Source organism: Hypanus sabinus, chromosome 10, assembly GCF_030144855.1.
Source record: "Hypanus sabinus isolate sHypSab1 chromosome 10, sHypSab1.hap1, whole genome shotgun sequence".
Taxonomy (NCBI): Eukaryota; Metazoa; Chordata; class Chondrichthyes; order Myliobatiformes; family Dasyatidae; genus Hypanus; species Hypanus sabinus.
Window position 1 is genome coordinate 148,438,881 of NC_082715.1, and position 18,772 is coordinate 148,457,652.

The 18,772-nt window shown below is 40.5% G+C and overlaps 2 protein-coding genes across 3 annotated transcripts in view; one reads left to right on the top strand and one right to left on the bottom strand.

The window, feature by feature from the left end:
* Positions 1 to 18,772, top strand: part of rsph14 (radial spoke head 14 homolog) — a 728,187-nt gene that overhangs the window by 90,012 nt on the left and 619,403 nt on the right. The gene's annotated exons all lie outside the window — the stretch shown is intronic.
* Positions 1 to 18,772, bottom strand: part of gnaz (guanine nucleotide binding protein (G protein), alpha z polypeptide) — a 260,905-nt gene that overhangs the window by 20,555 nt on the left and 221,578 nt on the right. Inside the window, exon 3 of one of the 2 annotated variants that reach the window (XM_059983228.1) lies at positions 2,740 to 2,873. The exons of the other annotated variant lie outside the window; for it this stretch is intronic. Within the exon in view, the coding sequence (XP_059839211.1) occupies positions 2,740 to 2,873 (134 nt within the window). The remainder of the gene's footprint in view (positions 1 to 2,739; positions 2,874 to 18,772) is intronic. 2 annotated transcript variants of the gene reach the window in all.

An 18,772-nucleotide genomic window follows, 5' to 3' on the forward strand; every position in this document is an offset into this window, starting at 1 on the left:
TTTGTAGACAGCTCACAAAACTACTAGATACTTTAGCAGATATACTTCTGAACTGTGATCACTGTCATCTGCAGTCTGCAACATCCATTTTAAAGATGTTCTTTTGAACCAAACTAAATGATCCAACACTTTTGCAATGTCTTTGGGGTTCAGTGATGGAGACTCTCAAGAGTTTAGGTATGGTTGGGGTGGCCATCACTGGGGGTGAATGCTGCACTGAGGCCAGATGGTGGATGATGAACCCATGGTTAGCTCCATTACTCTGTGTCAATTAAAGTGTCAAGCAAGATTAAAATCATTGAGAATGAGAGCAGAGAATTAACAGGTATTCAGTGCTGTTTGCCTATGTTTGACTCATCTCTCTCTCTCTTCTTGTGACCACCATTGGGCAGCAGATTGCAGGAGTCTTGGGTCCCACACTGCCAGGTTCAGGGGTAGTTGTTGCCCTGTAGACATGGGCTCCTGGACAGGCTTCATTTGCCTCAGTGCTGAGGCAAATGCTGATGGTTGCAAGCCAGAGCTGCATTCAGTTCAGTGCTGAAGTGAATAAACCTCATGGAGTAGTGAGCTGAATACTGGTTCGTCCTTTGCCCTGGACAGGCTTCATTTGCCTCAGCATTGAACAGGCTCCACAGATGCAGATTCACTTTCAGGGACTCTGCATTTCATGTTCTGTGTGTTTTTGTTTACTTTCTTTCACTATTCACACAATTTGATCAAGGCATTAAAGCCAACGGCAAAGGCAAAGCAGTGTTCAGCTCACTACTCTGCGAGATTTACTCACTTCAGCACTGAACTGACTGCAGCTGTGGCCTGCAACTGTTGGCACTCGACCTCGGCGCCGAACTGTCTCTGTGGCTGTGGGCTGCAACCATCGGACTCCTGGACTGGTTTCACTTGCTTCAGCACTGAACTGTCTCCGTGGCTGTGGACTCCAATTCAGGGACTCTGCGGTTCATGTTCTGTGTATTATTTGTTTACCTTTTTACTGTTTGCACAATTTGTTCTGTTTGGGTGTTTGACGTGTGGAGTTTGGTGTGTGGTGTTCTTTAATGGGTTCTATTGTGGTTCTTTGTTTTGTGGCTGCCTGCAAGAAGATTAATCTCAAGGTTGTATACAGTATATATACTTTGATAATAAATGTACTTTGAACTGTTAAATTATATAGAAAGTTCTAATGAATGTAAGATATTATTATTGTAACCAAATGGTAGTGTTTAATCATTTACTTTATATGCTGAATTTGGATATATAATACTAATACTAGCCTTAATACTAATGCTCAGGTTTATGCTGAATTTATTCTCGTCTTACCCAAGAAATTAATAGTCAACTTTGTGGCCATGAACTATAAATGGAAAATGCAATATCAGATAACTACTTCCCTTCCATTTGGAGCTTTTTCTTCCCACTCATGCTGGAGAATAGTAGATTGTTCAATTTGTTGAGAGACTGTTTACGAATCAATAATAATAAATGGAAGCTAAATTGGATATTGGTGAGAAACTTGTTCTTGATTCAAATGTTTAATTAATGCATTGATTTGACTCACAAACATTAACATGGTTTCAGTGACTAACCAGTATACCAGTACTCTCCATTGCCTTAATACATAGTCATAAAGACCTTCTTCCATCTCAAAAAAAGTAGTAATGAATAAGACCAACACACACAAAATGCTAGTGGAACACAGCAGGCCAGGCAGTATCTATAGGGAGAAGCACTGTTGATGTTTCGGGCCAAGACCCTTCATCAGGACTAACTGAAAGGAAAGATAGTAAGAGATTTGAAAGTAGGAGGGGGAGGGGGAGATCCGAAATGATAAGAGAAGACAGGAGGGGGAGGGATGAAGCTAAGAGCTGGAAAGGTGATTGGCAAAAGGGATATAGAGCTGGAGAAGGGAAAGGATCATGGAATGGGAAGCCTAGGGAGAAAGAAAGGGGGAGGGGAGCACCAGAGGGAGATGGAGAGCAGACAGCGTGATGGGCAGAGAGAGAAAAAAAAGGGGGAGGGGGAAAAAACTAAATGTATCAGGGTTGGGGTAAGATAGGCTTTTCAGAAAATCTGGCAGTTTCATATTGATCATTACTGGTCTTTGTTTTTTATTCTAGATTATATAGACAGATAAGTGTAACTTCCAGATGCCAGGCTGGGATTCAAGCACATCTGTGATCATTGTTTCACACCTTTGGTTCACTAGCCCAGTAAAGCAATCATTGTGTAACCATTCCAAGTATGAATTTTCTTTCCATATGACCTTGCTTCCCTCTGCTCTCCTTTTGAACTGTTTCTGGATCATGTGGAAGTGTTATTTTCGATGAAAGCGCTTGTTGCTTTAACCCCTCTTCCTATCTGTCCTTTTGCAGCTTATTTTGTTCTACCCACTCACTCCCTCCTCTTTCCGTTGTTCTACTAAACCATGAGGGACAAAGGTCCCAGAAAATCTCAGTATTTAAACCATTCAATCTCAGCAGGCAAGTATAAAGTGTTAATTAAGCATGGATATATATATGAATTATGCAAGAAAAACTATTTTTTTTGCCACTTGGTTGATGTTAAAAGAGATCTCTTATTGCAGTGCTTGGCCACAATGCAGACTGAAGCCTCTTTAATGAGTGTCAGCAGACAAATTGTTCACTGTCCTCAGGGTGGACATTTCTACTGTAGCTTTAATTCCTTACCATGGTGGTGTCTTGTGCTAAAAACAGGCTAAATTAGAAAGGAGGCACAAGACCCCACCTTGTCCATGTCAGATGTTCTTTGGTATTCCTCAAGTATCCAGAGAAAATCATGCCCAGAGTGTTATCCAAACAGTTTAGAATTCCATAATAAACACAGAAAATGTTGGAAACACTGAGTTGACCAGGCAGCATCTGTGGAGGAAAAAATAGATGTTAACATTTCAGGTCGATGACCTTTTTATTTTAATGAACTTCGAAGAGAGGTCATGGACCTGAAACAATGGCCTTGCATTTCCTGGGAGCAGAAAGCCACTCATGCTCATCACTGTCCTACCCACAAGATCTTCATCTACCCAGAAATGAGCTTTCAGCAGCAATATCCTGAACAAAAGCACCAGCTACAAACCAATCAGTGCATCAGATCTTCCTATCAAAAATCACACTGAGTTGCTGTGAAAATAGGTTAGGCCCTGTCAAAGATCCTGAAGAAATTGTCATCATTCACAAAAAATCTTAAGTAATTTTTTAACACTAATAAAATTACAAATCTATTAATATTTAAAGATAAAAATATATACTATGTACCTAAAATACTATGAATACTTAAAATAAGTTAATTTCAATCAAATAAATGTAAGTGAATAGAAACTTCTCTCTTTCCTCTCACAACCATTTCTCTCCATTGAAATAAGTAGTTATTAAACTGTGCCACGTCTAACCCCTGCTGCAGGAGTCTTTGAGAATTCCAAATGTCAGTGCATTTGGGAAATTACATGTGAAAATTCATTAAAAATTTGGGACTGAATACATTTGTCTTGAACTGCCAAACTTTACAGTTACTTATTGATAATATTTCTCAGGAAAATCTAAGCCATTAAATGTGCTACGCTTTCTGTGGGTACTTCCTGACTTGCTGAGTATTTGCAACATTTTCAGGTTTATAGTAACTGTTGTATTTTGGTTGTCATACACATTAAATTAACCAAGAATACTTCCTTACATAATGCCACAGCAAATTAATTGCCAATTTTTGTTGTTTCACAGTTTCTGATATACAAAATGCAATAAAAATGAATGCTATCAAGTATGGTTTTGAATGGTGGTGGACAATTAAACAACTAGTAGGAGGATGAATCTCCTAGAGCTCTTACGTCCTCAATGGCAAGGTCCAGCATGTGAGTGGTAAAAGCATGACAAAAGTACTTATGATCTTGTTCAGCCAAAGGTGCTAAATAGGTGACTCATCTTAGCTTCATAGAGTGATACAGCACGAAAAGAGACACTTCAATCTACTGAATCTGAGGTGACTGTCAACCTATTAGTCTTGCATTAATCCCATTTTATTCTCACGACACTCCCATGAATGCTTTCCAGATTTCGCTCACCTACACTGGAGGGCAATTTATAGCTAAAGAACCAACCATATTTTTCATGGCTCTGTGATGTAGGTGGAAACTGGAACACCTGGAGGAAACCAACAGGGGTAACATGCAAACTCCATACAGCCAGCAGCCAAGGTCAGGATTGCACCTGTGTTTCTGACTTTGTGAGGCAGCAATACTTGTACTGTACAGCTGTGCTGCCCCACACCTCAGGACCTCAAATCCTGAGTTTCTGGCCATCACAAGAACCACTCTTTTGGTCTATGTGATTTACTTTAAACAACAGCTACAAAGCACTGGATACAGCAAAGTTCTACTAAGATACTTAAGCAAGCATGCCATATTTATTTTTGAGGGTAGTAGAGATAGAAGATCTACATGTGGCAAGACACTGAGCACAAACACTTCAGTTGAGGCAGGTGCAATATAGTACAGGTGACAATGTCTGGTTACTGTTCCATTCAGTCCTTGTTCCTGATTGACTGCCTTAGTGACCATAATCCCGAATTGTCCACTGCAGCTCCTAGTTCCTGTTTACATGAGAACACCCAACTCAGAAAACCAATTATCTGTCCATTTAACTGTCACACGTGATTGCTCATCTGACTAATGCTAAACTCCCACCTATATCCAGCACCTGCTCAGCTCACTTTATGCCCTATGTTCCTATCCTGTCTCTATAGCCTGATGAGCTTTATATGCTTCCCCACTCCATGATCATCTCTACAATGCCAGGTAAACTGAGAAGAGCAGTCTACCCAGGGAGAAAACCTATGTTTTATAGTAGAGCCTGGTATCAACATGGCACAAAGTATACCCAGAACTTGGAGCCTACATTTTTTTAACTATAGACACAACCATAATAGAGGAGCTGTGTTGCAGCTTCCATTGCAGCATAATTAGCAACCACTCAAAATCTGAGTTCTATGTGGAAGCTCGGGCTGCTGATATGCACTTTCAGCTTGCTATCATGATAGCTCAGATTGTACTGAGGACAGGGAGTACAATATTCAAAGCAGCGTTCAGAGTCCAGCAATAATAAGTTCTGAGCTGAGAGCTGAGGCTGGTATATCTGGCAGATTTCAGTGAAGATGTCTTTGTCCAAGATGTGCTGGTTAGTAAGTTAATTGACCACTGTAAATTTCCTTTGGTGTGAGTGTGTGTGGTAAAATCTGGGGGAGTTGATGATATGTCAAGAGAAAAATTGAAATTAACATAGGATCAGTGTAAAAGAGTAGCTGATTTCCAGAATGGACTCAGTGGGCCAAAGGGTGTATATTTGCTGTATCTCACTATGTTTTCAGAAGTGCAGATGGCTAACAACATGTCCCCACAACATGAACAAATATTGACTGCTTCTCAGTGCCCTTTTCCTCCTGTAATTTGCTCTTCAAACTATATCTGGCTCTGTATGCCCTCTACTCATTCTCCCTATTATTCCATATTTTAAGGAGAATTTCTGCTAATGTAACAAGTTTTGATGTATCTGATTTGTGAAAAGTCTTTGAAGTTGAAAGGTCACTTAGCACTATCCTTCATCATCACTAGACATGAATTATGACTAGAATGTTCTTACACATGTCTAAAACAATGAGACTGATCAAGAATTTTAACTTATGAAAAATGGTTAAAAATGGTATCTTTAAGTTCTATAAGTGTAAAATAAGATTGTCATCTTTTACAGTTCAATTTGCTGCAATTCAAGCTGTTGAATGCAAATTACCTGAGAATTCAATATTTTGGTACTAAATAATTACATTGTTGTATTAATTCATCTAATTTGACAATAGAAAATATAATTTCATTAAAATTACTGAAATATATATATCTGTATTTTAGTAATAGAATAATAACAGAAACATTTTGCATTATTTCCTTATACTGAAGCTTAATAGTAAGTGTTGTTTGGAAAATCTTCACTATGTATACTGTAGCATTTATTCATTTTGTAAGTTTTTATATACCACTTTGCTTGCGCAGATTTCCCCTGCTGAGACTTTTAATTAACTTCTTAACAACATCAGGCAGAGCTTCTTAGGAGGTAAACAAGAACCTTTTCTCAGTCAGTGAAAGTCAAAATATGAAAATGTTTCTGTGGACTGATAACTATTTCTTCTGTAACACAATTGTCTCTACCAGTGAATTGATTTACATCAGATTGCATTGATACAATGCAACTAATTTCACATTATGCATATAAAATCCATAATATTATATTTAGTGACATTATATTAAGTGACATTATTATTAAATATTTTAAATTATCTGCAGTATTTCAAACTATTAGATACATTTTAGATTTTTTTATCATATTAATATAAACTGCTTTTCAAGTAATGTTATTAAATTTCTAATTAATAGGAAAGACAGCTATTGTTCTCTTCCTAGACCACCAGTCTGGGGCTTGAGTCAAAAATCAAGGGATATAATTTCAAATTCAATTCAGTAAATTAAATTTATAAAAATAAATCTGAAATTAAAATTGGTAAAATGATTGATAGCTGTGGAAAAACTGCACTGCTAGCAGGAAGAAAAAACACTTAATTCACCAATTACATTTACAGAAATCTTGCTGTCACTTAATAGCATCTCATCTTTAATTTTAAATCCTTTCTTGGCCACACCTCTCACTTGAGAGTGAACTGGAGAATTCTGCAAGGGAAATTTATATTACTGTAGTTTATTGGCTATTAATTCCAGAATCTATTTTCTAAATGTTGTCCAATCTTTAATCTCCACTGTCCTTTGGGATGAATTTGTTGGTCACCTTGCTTACTACTTTGTGCTTGATATCACTTTCTATTTGGTAACACAATGAAAGTGCTTGTGATGTTTAATTATATTAATGGTACTGTATTATGTAAAGACAGGTTATAGTTTCTGCTGCATTATTCATAGCCTTATCCAGAATCTACATATACATTAAATTATTGTTTATTGACTATAGCTCCACTGTAATTCTAAGAAAACTCATCTCCAAACACCCAAACCTGAGACTTAACACCTCCCTTTGCAACTGGATCCTTGACTTTCTGACCAACAGACTGTAATCAGTGAGGATAGGCAACAATACCACCACCCCGATTATGCTCAACACTGGTGCCCCACAAAGCTGCACCCTCAGCCCGCTGCTCTATTCACTACAGACTCATGACTGCAAGACAAGATTGTGCACCAACTCCATCAACAAGTTTGCAGATGATAGTGGGCTGTATTTCAAATTATGATGAATCTGAGTGCAGGAAGGAGATGGAAAGTTTGATATGGTGTCATGACAATATTCCCAATGTCAGCATACAAAAAGAGCAGGTCATTTACTTCAAATAGGGGAGCAATGCACACACTATTTTCTACTTCAATGATCCAGAGGCTGAGAGCTTCAAGTTCCTAGGAGTGAACATCACCATGTCCAACCACACAAATGTCACAGCCGCAAAGGATTACCAATGCCTCCTGTTCCTCAGGAGGCTAAAGAAATCTGGCATGTCCTCAGCAACACTTACCGATTTTTATTGATGCACCATAGAATGCACTCATTTGGACACATCACAGCTTGGTATGACAACTACTCTGCCACTGAGTGCAAGAAGCGCAGGGAATTGTGAATACAGCTCAGCATATCATGGAAACCAGCCTCCTCTTCATGGAATCTGTCTATGCTATACAATGCTTCCATAAAGCAGCTAATAATTAAAGAACTCACTGACCTAGGACATTCGCTCTTCTCCCCTCTCCCATCAAGCAGTAGGTACAAAAGCCTGAAAGCATTGACAGCAAGGAACAAGCACAATTCTACCTGATTGTTATAAGAATATTGAATAGTTTCCTAGTATGATAAAATGAAATCTTGTCCTCATTATGATCTTGCACCTTATTATCTATGTGCACTGCACTTTCTCTGTTGCTGTTACAGTTTACTCTGCATTTTGTGATGTTTTATCTTGTACTATCTCAATGCACTTTGTAATGAATTGATCTGTATAAACAGCATGCAAGACAAGTTTTTCACTGTACTTCAGCACACGTGACATTAATAACCAATTCCATTTTAAATTTCTTAGCAAAGATTGAAATTGTGTAAGTATTAAGATAAAATATTTACATTCATTTCATGTTCAGTTGTGATTTGAATATTTAGAGAAGTTTAGAGTCCAATACACATACACTCAGTGGCCACACTATTTGTCACAGGAGGACATGGAATGGACCTGAGTGCAGGACGCAGGCACTGAAGTACTAGGGGCAGGACAGGAATAACTAAAAGATAGAACAAGATGGGGAGACCATGGCATCCAAGGGGAACGTGGCGTGCAGGGGTAACACTGGGGTTCAGGCAGGCGAGGCAGGGTCCTGGAGTTCATGGCAAGGCAGGGTCTTGTCAAGGCTAGCGGATGGGTCTGAGGGACAAGGGGTGCTAGGAGGAGAGCCCCCTGGGCAGCCTGTACACTCCTGGGCAGGGCCACCTCCCAGGCAGGAATACAGAGGCCTGGGCAAGACACAGAACCCTGGGCAGGTGCAGGGCACAACCCTTCAGAGGAGAGGGGTAGGAAAGGGACAGTATACCCCCCACCAGGCAACAGCAGTCCAGCCTGCTTACCCAACAGAGGCAAGGGAACAAAAGGGAACTAGGTCCAGGGTGCCAATGGGAACAGACTGGCAGAACTAATAGGTGAGCAGTGGGGTCTCCAAGCCAAGAGGAACAGAACAAGACTAGGCAAACAGCACAGGCTGGACAAACATGACACACAGGTCAGAGCACAGAAACAGGACAACCAGGTCAAAAAAAAAAGGTTAACTAGGCAGAGTAGCAGGATCAATGCTAACATGACAACCCCCCAACTGTCCCAGGACCCCTTATAAACACCTGCCAACTGACTAGGCAACAGGTGTGCCTCCTTAAGCCAAGAGGATCCTAATTGGCTTAAGGGTGACAGGAGGGATGGCTGCAAGACCCAGAGTCTGCGGACCGGATCAAGACTCGGAAATCAGGCTCCGGACCGGACCATGACACTATTAGGTATCTCCTATACCAAATTAAGTGGCCACTGAGTGTATGTTCATGGTCTTCTGCTCTGTAACCCATCCAATTCAAGCTATAACATGTTGTTTATTTTCTGAGATGCTCTTCAGCGCACTACTATTGTAACACATGGTTATTTGAGTCAGTCACCTCTCTGTCAGCTTGAACTAACCTGGCTACTCTTTGACTTCTCTCATTAACAAGGCATTGTCATGCACAGAACTGCCTCTCAGATTATGTTTTTGTTTTTTGCACCATTCTTGTAAACTTAAGAAACTTGTGCATGAATATCCCAGGAGATCATCAGTTTCTGAGATACTTAGACCATTCCTTCTAGCACCAACAATCATTCCACAGTCAGTCACTAAGATCACATATCTTTCACATTCTGATATTTGATCTATGATCTATGATCAACAACTGACCTCTTTACCACGTCTGCATGCTTTTTTGCATTGATGGCTGCCACATGATTGGATAATTAAATATTTGTATTAATCAGCTAGTGCACAGGTGTATCTAACAAAGTGGTGACTAAGTGTATAATTTTGTATTGGGAAAGTCAAACTGTAAATAAAATGTGTTAGTTCAACCCACACTAAATTGTCTTTTATGAAGTACAAAATAACATGGTGTCAGAAGTTGGCATGATGATTAAATACAGAGAGTAAATGTACTATGAGTGATTAAGAAAGAGACGCTTGGTTCCAATAGAAAAGCTGCTGGGCCAGAGAGCACGTTGTGTCCTGCAGCTGCTGTTTTTTCTTTGAATTCAGCGAGAGATTCAGGTGAGAGCCCAAAATGGATAACCTAATTCCTCCTGCACCTATGCAGTTTACCAGCAACTTACTAATAATGGGAAATGCTTCAGAATCAGGTTTATTATCACCTGCATGTGATGTGAAATTTGTTAACTTCGCAGCAGCACTTGAATGCAATATATAATATAGAAGAGAAAAAAAATAAGTAAATCAATTACAGTATATGCATATTGAATCCTTGGTGTCAAGATCTCTGAGGATCAACCTGTTCCCAACATATCGATGCTATAAAGAAGGCAAGACAGCAGCTATACTTCATTAGGAGTTTGAAGAGATTTGGCATGTCAGCAAATACACTCAAAAACTTCTATAGATGTACCCTGGAGAGCATTCTGACAGGCTGCATCACTGTCTGGTTTGGTGGGGGGGGGGGGCACTGCACAGGATCAAAAAAAGCTGTAGAAGGTTGTAAATCTAGTCAGCTCCATCTTGGGTATTAGCCTACACAGTACCCAGGACACCTTCAAAGAGCAGTGTCTCAGAAAGGCAGCGTCCATTATTAAGGAACTCCAGCAGCCAAGGAGTTTAGTGAAAGGCAAGATCAACCCCAAATCGATTAGTTACATGCATGCGCACTGGGGCAGAAAAGACCGGAAATAAATCCCCACAACCCGGAAGTAGAAATAATGTATAAACACCAGGGGTACCCACCCTTTTTTGCACTGCGGCCCGGTTTAATATTGATAATATTCTTGCGTACCAGCCGACGGGGGACGGGGGGGGGGGGGGGTGGGTGGGCGGTGTTAGACACGACTGGAATACAGCGATACTCGAAGCAGGTTCCTTATGTCCAGTCTATTCCGCAATTTGGTTTACATGGCTCTCAGCAGTTGCTTCTGTCCCACTTCCTCACATTTTTTCCACTGAGAAAACTCAACGGATTTGTCTTTAAGTGCAGGGTGCTTGGACTCAAGGTACCTGTGGTGAACTACATATACCTGTCTGGACACGCCCCCTGCTGACTGCTCCTGTGGCTTCTCCCACAGACCCCTGAATAAAGGCGATTGAGGCCTGAGCCTGTCCTCTCAGTCTCCAGGATGTATTATGGTGGTCAACCACTGCTTGTTCCTTCTTCCAGTCAATAAAAGCCGATATTTCGCCTTTACATTTCAGAGTGAGTTATCGATGGTGCATCAGTTCCAAAGCAGTTTTGAGTGCTTCATTGCCTCATTAGACAGCCTCCAGACCTGAACTGCAGCCTCCCACCCGCCCACCGACAGACACCTTGGCCAGGTGCGGCTGGTCATGGGTGGGGTGAGAGGACAAGGTCAGGGCTGGAGGTCCTCATGCTGGGGTGTGACAGGGAATGAGGAAAGGTGCAGCTGACTCATATTGTTTCATTTTGCCAAATCATATTGTTTCCTCCAGTGGTTGGGGACCACTGAAGTACACTGTGTAGTGCGGGGGAGCTACACACATGCGCACTGTGCAGAAAGAACGGAACTAAAACCCCTCAACCTGGAAATAATCTCTCAACAATATTTGTATGTTTCTTTTTCTTTTTTTTTGGGGATATACTAGGAAAGTCTCAAAGATCGACCAGTCGATCATGATATGATATGATATGAGGATTGATATGTGTTTCTTCATCTTACCCTTCCTGAAGTCCACAATCAGCTCTCTCATTTTACTGATGTTGAGTGCCAGGCTGTTGCTGTGGCACCACTCCACTAGTTGGCATATCTCACTCCAGTTTGCCCTTTTGTCACCACCTGAGATTCTACTAACAATGGTTATATAGTCAGCAAATTTATAGATGGTATTTGAGCAATGCCTAGCCACACAGTGTGTATGTAGAGAGTAGAGCAGTGGGCTAAACACACTCCTGAGTTGCACCAATGTTGATCGTCAGCGAGGAGGCTATGTTATCACCAATCTGCACAGATTGTGGTCTTCCGATTAGGAAGTTGAGGATCCATTTGCAGAGAGAGGTACAGAGGCCTAGGATCTGCAACTTCTCAATCAGGTTTGTGGAAATGAAGATATTAAATGCCGAGCTATAGTCGATGAACAGCATCCTGACATCCTGTGTTGTCCAGGTGGTCTAAAGCCGTGTGGCATCTGCCCTTGACCTATCCTGATGATAGGCAAATTGCAATGGGTGCAGGTCCAAACAGCAATTCAATATTTACTTAGTGGTGAGCAGAGCCAGAAGGGCAGAGGAAAAATTGAAAGTATCTCTCTTTCTACACATGATTGGTGAAGATGCTTCGGACATCTACAACAGCTTTCAAATTGATGACTCTACATTGGACACTCTGATGACAAAATTTGAGGAGTATTTTGTCCCAAGTAAAAACATCATGTTTGAAAGATATGTTATTTTCCTGTGGCCAGAAACAAGGTGTTAGCTTTGACCAATACTTAGCTGAGCTTCACTCACTGAGTAAGTCCTGTGAGTTTGGACATTTGAGAAACTCACTAGTTAGAGATCAAATAGTTTGTAGAACTTCAGATAATGGGCCCAGAGAAAGATTGCTCCATGAAAAAGACTGAATACTGGAAAAGGCTGTGGATGTGTGCAATAGAGTCCACACAAACACAAGCTAAGGTGCTATGCTAGGCAGAAAGAAAAGTACATGCTATGAAAACAGAGGTGTATCCCAAAGCAACTGCATAGCAAAGAAGTAGGCTCAAACAGTAAATGCAGCAAATGTGGAGGAAGGCACATCCCAAAGACGTGTTCTGCATATGGAAAGTTCTGCAATAATTGTGGGGAAAAGAATCATTTTGCGAAGTGCTGCAAAGCTGGGGCTACCAAGAGAAAGGTGCACATGGTAGCTGAGGAAATGGAGAAGGTCTTTGTGGATTCTGTACATACTGCAGGTGCTGGTAAGACAGAATGTATTGTTGCGGTGACAGGGAATGAAACAGTAATTCTATTCACGCTTGACACCAGAGCCCACGGATGATTACAAGACTGTCAAAGTTAAGAGCAAGATTTAACCAGTGGAGTTAAAAGTCACAGGCTGTACTGGAGAGAACATTCCAGTAAAAGGGACAGCACCTAAAGACACAGCTAGTAATTGTAGAAAAGCGAGTGTAGCCAATATTGGGTCTGAGTGCATGTGAAAAGCTTAACCTGGTGGAGTTTTCCTAGTGGCTTGACAAACCAAAGGTGACCACACCATGCATGAAAGGTACACAGATGTCTTTGAGGGGTTCAGTTGCTTACCTGATGTAACTTGAGAAACTTGTAACAGCATCCATGAGCACTCAAGGGAGGTTATACAGGTGAAGCACTAGAACTCCACTTCCATAGACATTGTAGCAGTTACACCAGCATGACAGTCATGATACCAGTACTGAACAGAGATATCATGGTGAAGAAGTCACCAGCTGTACTTCCACACCTTGCAGCTTTGGTTCAAAATATGTCATTGATTGACTTCCAGTTAAAGACTGGAAATCAAAAATATCCCCATGATCCTCTCCAAGGTTGAAGAGGAAATATAAAAAGGAAAGATGGGGAGACCACACAATACCCAAGGTCAGAACAACAGCACTAGTTCAACACAAATCAACAGGAGGAGTTGCTAGCAACACACACAAAATGCCGGAGGAACTCAACAGGCCAGGCAGCATCTATGGAAAAAAGTAGAGTTGACATTTCAGCCAAGACCCTTCATTAAGACTGATAAAGGGCCTCAGCCTGAAATGCCGACTGTACTCTTTTCTCTGGATGCTGCCTGGCCTGCTGTTCCTCCAGCATTTTGTGTGTGTTGTGTGGATTTCTAGCATCTGCAGGTTTTCTCTTGTTTGTGAGAAGAAATTGCTATCTATGATACACAGCCAACAGAAGGAGCTCTTTAAATTGAGTTGAATCAGTTGGAACTGGTGCAAACACTCACTGATTGCATGGATGTAGTCCAGGGCTCCATTATGAGGCACATGGAGCAAACTATGGTTACATAGCAAGAACAAGAATAGAGACAAACAGATGGGATCTTAACAGAAGGACGTGAAATAAATGATCATGATCAGAGTTCTCAGGATACTTAATATTAACACATCAAGTAAAAACAATACATCTGTGGAGACAATTAGCAGACCAAAAAGGATCATCAAACAACCTCAGAAACTGATTGAGAGACGAAAAAGGACTGTAGTTGCTCAAAACAGTTGAAGTTAATGTGAATATTTTTGCTGGAAAGCATTATTGTTTATTCCAGATTTTTGAGGGAATAGTATTGTGTTTGTTTTTTCTTTAAAAGGGGAAGATGTGTTATTATGTATGTATGTAATAAAGAACTTAAGGTTCCAGTGAGTAACGTGGGCGGTTCACCCAGAATCGGAAGTGATGTTGTGGAGCTGGTTCCACATGCTCACACCAAGCTGAAGCCATGAGCTGGCGCACATGCTCGTGTGGAGCTGAAGCCATTTTACTGTAAATAAAAGGTGTGTTTGTTTTACCCAGGCGAAGTTTGTCTTATCAAGAACAAACCTAATATTGTGTGTGGCTGAGTGGGCCCCTTTTTTAGAGATCTTGCTGCTGACAACTCAGTAATGCAGTTAGTGGAGAAAGTTGTTTAGAATACGGATGATGAGGTTGTAATAAGGTGACTGGTTTGAGTGAAGTGGGAAGAATGGATTTGTAAAAGGGGTGTGAAATTATTGGACATCAGCATAAGACTGTAGGAAATAAAGTACTGATAATTGAGGACGATGCACACAATCATGTGATTTGAGTGTAAGCATGTGATAAGGAGCTTCAGAAACAAGATTGAGCTGTATTAGATATAAATAAAAAAACACGCATGCTGAAAATCTGTAACAAAGGCAGAACATGCTGGAAAATACAGCAGAACAGGCAGCACCCTGTAAAGGAAAACAGTTAAATCTTCATCAGAACGCTGCCTTGTGGTGGTATGTTGGGCATACAGTTGAGGACAGCAGCAATGAGGCTGAGGTTTAGTCAGGAAGAAAATTCCAAAATAAATACTTAAAAAGAACTTACCTACAAGTCGGTGGGTTGTTCTGCATCATGTGATGTCTCTTATTTTTGTGTTTCTGTAAAAATTGCTTGATTGTTGCTTGATAAGTAAAGCCTCAAAATTGTACCAAAGTGGCAAAAATCTACAGAAAAATTACTTAAGTGAAGTGTAAATTCTGCCATTAAATTTTGACCATAAATGAGCCTCAAGGTTATATAACAATATAAAATGCCAAAAACACCTTTCAGTATCAATGCTGGTTAATAATGTCTGTAAATTTGACTTGATTCTGCTTTTATCATCTAAAGCCGATTGTGAGTAGTATTTACATCATAGTCACAAAAGCAGCAACAGATCGTGCAGGAGGTAATTAAGGTATATATTAAGGTATACCTTAATATAAGGTAATATAAGGTATACCTTAATATAAGTAATTAAGGTGCTAAGGTATTTTCCTGCATAACTAAAATTGCATTCTGAATTTGTTGCATCAGTATGGATCAGTTTGTTAATGAATTATAGGGAGTCAGAATGTTCTGCATTGTATTTGTCAATTTAACCATATAACCATATAACAATTACAGCACGGAAACAGGCCATCTTGGCCCTTCTAGTCCATGCCGAACGCTTACCTAATCCCACTGACCCGCACTCAGGCTATAACCCTCCATTCCTTTCCTGTCCATATACCTATCCAATTTTGCCATAAATGACAATACCGAACCTGCCTCTACCACTTCTGCTGAAAGCTCATTCCACACAGCTACCACTCTCTGAGTAAAGAAATTCCCCCTCATGTTACTCTTAAACTTTAACCCCTAAGTCTCAACTCATGTCCTCTTGTTTGGATCTCCCCTACTCTCAATGGAAAAGGCCTATCCATGTCAACTCTATCTATCCCCCTCATAATTTTAAATACCTCTATCAAGTCCCCCCTCAACCTTCCTTTGTGCAATGAAAGCTGCAAAAGCCGTCCAACTAATCCACTAGGTAAAGGCTTAATATCAATCATCCGAGATAAACTAGCAGCCTTACGACGGGCCCCCATGGATAAAATCAAAGTGGCCTGGGAGCAGGATTTAAATATCTCCTTATCTGAGGAGAGCTGGGATTCAGTTCTCAAATCGGTTAACTCAACCTCTCTTTGTGCTCGCCACTGCCTTTTACAGTTTAAGATTGTTCATAGAGCCCATTTGTCTAAATCTAAACTATCTCGATTCTACCCTAGCGTTAGTCCGCTCTGTGATAAATGCAAGAGGGGCGTGGCCTCTCTCATCCATATGTACTGGTTCTGTCCTAGCTTGGAGAAATTCTGGAAAGATGTCTTCACTACGATATTGTGTATTCTGAATCAGCACCTAGAACCAAACCCCTTAATTGCTCTGTTCGGATTTTGGGGCGAGACAGATTTATGTCTGGGTCCGACCAAATGCCGAATATTATCCTTTGCCACTCTCCTGGCTAGACGCTTGATCCTCCTCAGATGGAGAGATGTTGCCCCGCCCACTCATGCTCAATGGCTTAACGACATCATGGCCTGTTTGGACCTCGAAAAAATTCATTATTCAGTTCTCAATTCGGATCTAAAGTTCCATAAGGTCTGGGGACCTTTTATCGAGTACTTTCATAACCTTCCTCTCGACTAGGGTTTTTTTTTCTTTTCGGTCCCTTGCTTTCAGCTCCTTTTTTTTCTGGTAGAAGGCATTATTACCCTCTGTTGCTGAGTGTATTCACGGTCTGGGAGTTTGGCTGTCCTGGCTTATACTCTCTATATTGTGTTGTGGTTGATCTGGAGTTGCTGTTGTTTTTTTCTTGTGTTGTGGGGCTTGGGGAGGACACTAAGCTTACTTGTCTTTAATTCAGGTGCTTTTTTTTTGCTAAATTCTCTTCCTTTGCAGTATATTGTTATTGTATGCTTAATTTTGCACTGTTTTAATGTTCCTCATTGGGATTTGGGGTTTTTAATTTATAAAATGTTTTGAAAAACTAATTAAATTTTTTTTTAAAAAGCCGTCCAACTAGAATATTGATGCACAGATTTAATATTTTTAAGTAATACCCTTGAACTGAATGTTGAGCAATTGCATCTGATTGTATTTGACTTGGGAAGTAGTATTTCTTTCAGTTTGGCCTAGATGTAGGATTAAGCATTGCTTGACAATTCCTTATGTGATCTTGAATCTTTTGTGTAGAGATCTAAATTTATGTCTGAGTGGAATGGATCAGTTCTGTAGTCATCACCAATATAACTAAATGACTGTATAGCATGAGCAGTGAATTTCAGCCTGTATGTTCTGTTATCAAATTCACATTTATGTTTTAGATAATGGTTTGGTCAGTTATGTGCAGCCATTGAAGATAAAGTATACTATAGAAGTAGAATCAATTTTTCTGAATAATGCTCTGTGAAGGTTGAGTTAAACCTTGACTTAAATTTGAAAATTTGCTGTATAAATCAATGTATTTTTATCAGCATGATCCCATTTTCCCTTAATTTGCTTCAGTACTCTTGATGAATATGAGAGCATAGTAGTTATATTACTCAGACCTGGACTAACAATTTTGAGGTGTGGATTCAAAATGCTGCATTCAAATTATGAATTGGTATTCAAATCATTATAACAAAACTGGATAAAAATACAAATGACAATCATGAATCTAACAGGGAGCAGCTGTGAACTGTGGCAATTAATAATCTGGAATCTGGCAATAATAATAAGCTTTAGAAATGATAACTATAAACACGACAGGATTAGTGAATCATATGGTTTGCTGTTACCCTTCAGTGGAGGTAATTTCTTTCCCTTATCCTGTCTGGCCAACATATGACTCCAGATCTAGCAAGTGTCCCAAAGATGTCAATGTGGGTGTTCCCAACTAGAAACCATGGATACTCCAAGATATCTAGTCCCACTGAAGTCTAGTTCGAAAGTGTTGAAATCGGGTGACCCCGACTGAAAATCAAGGTACTACCTTTGTAAAGTTATCAAGAATATCAAAAGACCATTCCAGCCCAAAACTGAGCTACAGTTCCAATACCAGGCAATCAGCCAATCAGGATGCTCTCAGTTGTGCTCTGTAGAAAGTTCTTAGGATTTGGGAGCCCACATCAGACTTCCTTAACCCTCTGAGGTGAAAGAGGCGCTGTTGTGCCTTTTTCACCACTTAGCTGGTGTGCACAGACCACGTGAGGTCCTCAGTGATGTGGATGCCAAGTAACTTGAAGCTGTTTACCCTCACAACCCCAGATCCATTGATGTCAATAGGGGTTAGCCCATCTCCATACCTCCTATAATCCAGCTCCTTTGTTTTTGCAACATTGAGGGAGAGGTTGTTTTCTTGACACCACTGTGTCAGAGAGATGACTTGTAGGCAACCTCGTTATTGTTTGAGATAAGGCCAATCAATGTTGTGTCATCAACAAATTTGGTTAGCAGATTGAAGCTGCAGGTGGCGATACAGTCATGAATATCGAGTCATGACTCGATATACAGTCATGAGAAAGTCAGAGGGTTGGAGGTGAGGAAGCCTACTCTTACAACCCGCTGGTGATGTGACAGGAAATCCATGAACTAGCTGCACAAGGCAGGGTCAAGGCTGAGGTCTCTGAGCTTCTTGTTGAGCCTGGATGCAACTATGGTGTTGAATGCTGAACTGTAGTTCAAGAACAGCATTCTCACATAAGCATCCTTCTTCTTCAGATGTGTAAGGATAGTATGTAGAACAGTGGCAATTGCGTCATCTGTCAATCGGTTGTGTCGGTAAGCAAATTGTGGGGAGTCCATTTTGGGTGGTAGCAAGCTGTAGATGTAATCCTTGACATCTCAAAGAAGGGTGGGATTGTAGGTTGAAGTGTTGATCAGCCTTATTGTTTGGAGAAATTAACTATTATTGAGTCTGGTGGTCCTGGCATAGATGCTACATAGTCTCTTCC